Raw genomic sequence first — 6,000 nt, forward strand, 5'->3', positions numbered from 1 at the left:
AAGTGGGAGGAGACCTTAAAAGATAATTTAATGGAAACGCCCTCAATTTTTAGATGGTGATCAACACAGGAGAGGTAGTGGTGCTCGTGGGGTTCTTGTTCTGTTTTAATGTGTGTTTAGACTGGAAGAGTTGAGAGTAACTGACTCCTGTTTTTCTAGAGCTGTCTTTTTTAAACATATGAATGAGGGCCTACAGAAATATTTGGTTTATTTATTATTTTATTTTCAGCGGAGTAATGTATTTAAATATTTGAAGAAAGATTATCAAATCACTCTGGGGGAATGCCAGTAGACTCACTCCTCTGACTTGTATCTGGAACATGACTCTGGTGAAGTTACTGTCAGAGGACATTCATGAGAAATTCTCAACTGTATAAATCTTGATCCTTTGAATGAGGAGTTGAGTTTTTTCACAGAATAGTTTAAAAGTTATTTAAGAATGTACTTTCATGAGAAAAATTTTTTTTAAGAAACAAAAGTACTGTATTTTACATTATTCACTTTTTTTTCCCTTGGTAACAAAAAAATCTCTTCTTTCCCTTCCCCCCCAAATTACTTAAAAGCTAAATCTAGGTGAGGAAGATTAAATGATAAGACTGGGTAAAGGAGCTTGGGTATGGGTCAAAAATCAGATGTGACTATTTTGCAACCAGTTTTCTTATATGGTTCTTGACATAGCTTAGAAGATCTATCTGGAACCGAAGTCCTGGAGGGAGTCGCAGTACTTCAGAAATAACACCGGTGTGTGACTAACAAGGAGGTTGATCTGGAAAGGAGATAGAACATTCACTCAGACCTCTGTTCGTGTTACTGAGAAAAATACTAGTCTCATTATTTTTTATATTTAGGTTTTAATTTTTTTCCTTTCCTTCCTTTGCCATTCCTTCCCTTGTTTTCAGTTATAAATTCAGCTTGTCACTATCGTCTGCCTTTGAAAAACCATGTCTAATGCCACTTTTTTTGTTTTGTTTTGTTCTGTTTGTTTTTTAGGTATTGCTTTCACCGACCTACCGGTAAGACATACTTTCTTTTAAAAACTGGTTTGTATTTTTAATTAAGCACGTTTGGAATTCTGTCTTACTGATATTTATCAAGCTTATATGCGATGCATAGACTGGAGAGATCCTTTCTCTAGCTACCCTTGCTGTGCCCCTTCAGAAATTAGGCTCCAGCGGCACTGGGTGCTCTGGCACAAGGGAACTGCATTGTAGCTAAAGAAAGAAATCGGAATTGATTACACCTTGTAATGTCACTGTCACCGCATTCACTTGAAATACGTTTCCTTGGTATCGCTGAACTTTTCGGCAAGTGGCAGCACAGCGGTTGTGGTCATTTATTAACACAGTGTATATGGAGGGCCTGCTGTGTGGCAAGTTCTGTGCTTGGGATGCATCATGCATCAAAACAGGTGAAGGTCTCTGTCCCCTTGAAGTATTCAAGCTGGGGAATAGGAGTAAACAATACATTAAAGACAAATAAATAATAACATTTTAAAAGGTGGTAGGTACTTTTTAAAGAAAGAGAAAAAGAAAGTGGGCGTACCAAAGACAGAACATGGGCTACGTGGGCTGTACGGTTCGCTCACCTTTGCCAGGGTTTGCAAGGGAGGACTTGAGCAGAGACTTAGGACGGGGCGAGGGAGTCCACGGAATGGGTTGGTAGAGCAAGAATGTCCCAGGCAGAGGAGCCCAACTAAGCAAGGGTCCCAGAGAGGGGACGAAGTCAGAGAGTGCTAGATGAGTCCGAGATCGAGGTGGGGGAGGGTCAGCGAGCTCATGGACCTGGAGGGCCATTGTAAGTACTTGGGCATTTACTTTGAGTGAAATGAGCCTCCGTTCTCATGGTGTAGCTTCAGTTTTAAAGGTTCGCTGACTGCTGGTTGAAAAGTAGCCTGGGGCAGGGATTTACAGCAGAAGCAGGCAGACCAGTGAGGAGGCTATTGCTGAAATTCAGGCAGCTGGTGATAGTGACTCACATCCTTAGAGATTTGGGGACTGCTTTGCTTCTGTATACCTTGTTTACCAAGGCGAAGACTGCCCATTGTAACATGCATCACATCTAACACTAATGGGGCGGGCGGGAAGACCAACAAACTAGGATAGGATGCTTTGTTATCTCTTAGAATTGTTATTTTGTATTCACTGAATGATCTCTTAGGGTATTTAAATATAGATTTTTAATCAATATCACTTGCACACCTGAAAATAATGAAATAAGGAATATAGATTGGTTAAGGTATTCCCCGAACTTCATGTTTAGAATCCAATCTTTTAAACCCCTTTTTTAGAGTTGATGTCTATGGTTTTCTACGTGATGCTGTCTTCTGTGCCATCAAGAACATTTCTTAAGAGCTCTCCATTATGTCTGTGGCATTTTCTTCCAAGCTCCTGATTGCATTGTGCAGGCTCTGATGCTCTCAGTTTTTAACATTACCAGAAGGTACTACAAGAACCAGGACTCTGGTATTTCTCTCTTAGTTGGTCCATACATGACTTGTTGACTAAAATGTCTTAGAGGTAGCAGTTATCCAGCTGTTTCGCCAGGAAAAAAGTCAAGTTGCAGAGTGTTCAGAGAGCTTACTCTTCAGTAGTTTCACACCTGTGCAGACAGATGTAAGGGGCCACTGTTCGTCAGACACATGCCAGTTTCAGAGATGGTTTGAGAAAGGTGACAGGAGAATCAGAGGCGGAGAGTAATCATCCAGTCTATAGATTATTAATATTCCTGAAGAAAATTCTAGAAAAAATAAAGCAGAAGAAATTGAAGTTATAATAGAGAATGGCTTTGCTAATAAGCCCAGGAAAATTCAGAGTCTGAAATCAACATGCTTACTAGGAAGCATTATTTAATAAGCGGTAATGGAACCAGTGTTTACCTTTTTGAAAAAGTGTGTAATCTTAGGATTTTGTCTTATATTTATGCCAGAGTAAGTTCCAGGTAGATTGAAGAGTTAAATTAAAAAATAAAAATAAATATGATGAGAGCCAAGAGAATTTATGATGGATTGGATGTGAAAACAGGAGAGAGGATAGGACTTTGAGATTCTTGGCCTGAGGAATGGAAAGAATGGCAATGTTACTTACTGATAGGAGAAGTGTGTATATAGGCAGAGCTGGTTTTGGGGGCGGGGGTGGGATCTGGAGATCATTTTTGGATAAGTTAAATGGAGTTCCCAAGTGTACAGTTGGCCATGTAAGAGAGTGATCTGGGCTGGAGACAAAAATTTGGGAATCCTTGGCATTTCCGTGTTTAAAGTCATGGGACCAGATGACATCCACAAGAGAGTGTGTGTAGGCAGAGAAGAGGGGCATGCATGTTGGGGAGAAGAGGAGGAACCGGCAAAGGGAGATTGAGAAGGAGCAATCCATGAGGTAGGAGGCAGACTTAGACAGAACTGGGGGTGTCCTCAAAGCCACGTGAAGAAAGCATCTCCAGAAGAAAGGCAAAATCAACTGTGGGAGATGTCCCTGTGATAGGACACGTAGGCTAAGGACTGAGAATTGACCAGCGGATTTAGCAGAGTAGAGGATGCTGGTGACTTTGACACAGAGTTTCAGTAGAGTGAGTGATGGAGAAGTCCTGATCCAGAAAGGGTTTAAGAGAGAATAGGAGGTGGGGCGCCTGGGTGGCTCAGTCGGTTAAGCGGCTGCCTTCTGCTCGGGTCATGATCCCAGGGTCCTGGGATCGAGCCCCACATTGGGCTCCCTGCTCGGCAGGAAGCCTGCTTCTCCCTCTCCCACTCCCCCTGCTTGTGTTCCCTCTCTCGCTGTGTCTCTCTCTGTCAAATAAATAAAATCTTTAAAAAAAAGAGAGAGAGAGAGAGAATAGGAGGGAAATCACAAAGTACAGACAACTTTGTGAAGGATTTCGACTGAAATAGGGCGGAAGCAAGTGGGATATGGTAGCTGGTGGCAGAAATAGAGGCAATGGAAGATTTTTTTGATTTACCAGGATGTTTATTTGCTGAGGAGAATGATTCCAGTAGCGAGCAGATGAGTTAATATAAAGGGAGGAGCAGTAAGGTAGTGCTCACATCCGTGAGTGGACGAGTGGGGCTGTGGTCCCAAACCCAGTGGAGGGCAGCCTGCAGGCGGGGCTGCTGGGTGCGTGCAGGGTGGTGTGCTCAGATCTCTCAGAGGCTGTGGGCGACACTCCATTTCCTTTGCAGTTGGCTAAAAGGCTCAGCTGGTTGCGTGTTTGGGGTTTTTTGTTTTTGTTTTTGTTTTTACCTCTTTTGTGGCCCTAAGCAAGTAAAACCGACTTGTCGGAGCAAGCAGATGTTTTACGAGCTTTTGTTCCTCACTTGTACAAGTGGTGGTAGTTTGGAAAAGGCTTAGCTGGTTGTAGACATGTTGACGATCTTTGTGTTGTCTTCTGATTATTTTTGTCCCATTTTAGAATCACTAGTTATGTTTTTTGCCTTTTCTATAATTAATCAGTGGTGATATTCAGCCTTGTAACAACAGTGGGTAAAGTGGTGGTTATGGTGGTTGTTAGAAGGTTTTTCTTGTTTCTTTTTTTAAATACGGTGGTTCTGAGAGCTTTTTATTTTTGTGACTCTGAGATCTTCTGGGACTCCCCCATGCAGCATAGCATTCTGCTACTTAAAAAGGAAAAAAAAAAAAAGTCTTTCCTTTAAGGGCCCCACCAAAGAAGTGTTTGTATGTTCTGTACCTGTGATCTCTCACTAGCCGGTTATAGCATTAAATCCTGGTAGAGAGTGTATTTACAGAACAGAAGTTTATCTAGATGGTATCACACTTACCATGGAACCTAGAGTGTTTACCTTGTATCTTCTTCAAAATGATCTTTCTGCCCCAGCTCACCTCACCATTTGGGGAAGTGTCCGTCTGTAAACTCATTCAGTTTGGGAGTAGGTCAATTCCTTTTGTTACAGAAGCTGCTCTCATTTAAAATGAAGCTGCTGTCCAGTTCTTTCGGCCAATTTGAAATCTACTTTCTATAGATACGTTATTTGCTTTCATTTTCATTAGAAAACATCTTTAAAATAGAACAAAATTATCCTATTGAGAATATGATTTTGTGTACATTTAGCTTTTGAATATTTTTAGGATCTGTATTTTTCATAGGTTAATAGAAGTTAGGAGATCTTCTCTTCATAGAGACTTACGTTATTCTCATTTTTTCTAATTCTACATAAGACATTCCTGAATGTCTCATTTTGTTACTTTTCATTCTACTAATTCTACATAAGAAGACCACATATTATATAATTCCTTCTTTTTTTTTTTTTAAGATTTTATTTATTTGACACACAGAGACAGCACAGGCAGGCAGAGTGGCGGGGAGAGGGAGAAGCAGACTCCCCACTGAGCAGGGAGCCCGATGCGGGGCTCGATCCCAGGACCCTTGAGATCATGACCTGACCTGAAGGCGGATGCTTAACCGACTGAGCCACCCAGGTGCCCCTATAATTCCCCTTCTTATGTAGATGTTTTTTAATTTAGAAAGTTTCCTAGAAAACATGGTTTTATTTATTTATTTATTTTTTAAAAGATTTTATTTATTTATTTGTCAGAGAGAGACACAGCAAGAGAGGGAACACAAGCAGGAGGAGTGGGAGAGGGAGAAGCAGGCTTCCCGCGGAGCAGGGAGCCCGATGTGGGGCTTGATCCCAGGACCCTGGGATCATGACCTGAGCCGAAGGCAGACGCTTAACGACTGAGCCACCCAGGCACCCGAAAACATTGTTTTACATAAATCCACAGCCTAGATTCATGCTACATCATGGAAGAACCTTGAAAGCATTATGCCAAACGAAAGAAGACAGTCAGGAAAAGACCCCATATTATATAATTCCGTTTGTATGAAATGTCCAGAATAGGCAGATCTGTAGGGTCAGAAAGTGGTTGTTGGGGGTTACGGGATGGGTGGTGGGAAGGGACCGCTAATAGGTGTGTGGTTACTTTTTGGAATGATGAAAATGTTGTAAAATTAAGTTGTGGTGATGGTTGCACAACTCTGTGATTATGCTAAAAA

The 6,000-nt window shown here is 41.5% G+C and overlaps 1 protein-coding gene across 1 annotated transcript in view; it reads left to right on the forward strand.

Moving 5' to 3' along the window:
• RANBP9 (RAN binding protein 9) overlaps window positions 1–6,000 on the forward strand; it is a 66,050-nt gene that overhangs the window by 41,524 nt on the left and 18,526 nt on the right. Inside the window, exons 5-6 of the mRNA XM_081827527.1 lie at window positions 991–1,013; window positions 4,248–4,317. Coding sequence (XP_081683653.1) covers window positions 991–1,013; window positions 4,248–4,317 — 93 coding nt within the window. The remainder of the gene's footprint in view (window positions 1–990; window positions 1,014–4,247; window positions 4,318–6,000) is intronic.

This window comes from Leptonychotes weddellii, chromosome 8, assembly GCF_054177405.1.
Source record: "Leptonychotes weddellii isolate Sample4059 chromosome 8, ASM5417740v2, whole genome shotgun sequence".
NCBI classification, from domain to species: domain Eukaryota; kingdom Metazoa; phylum Chordata; class Mammalia; order Carnivora; family Phocidae; genus Leptonychotes; species Leptonychotes weddellii.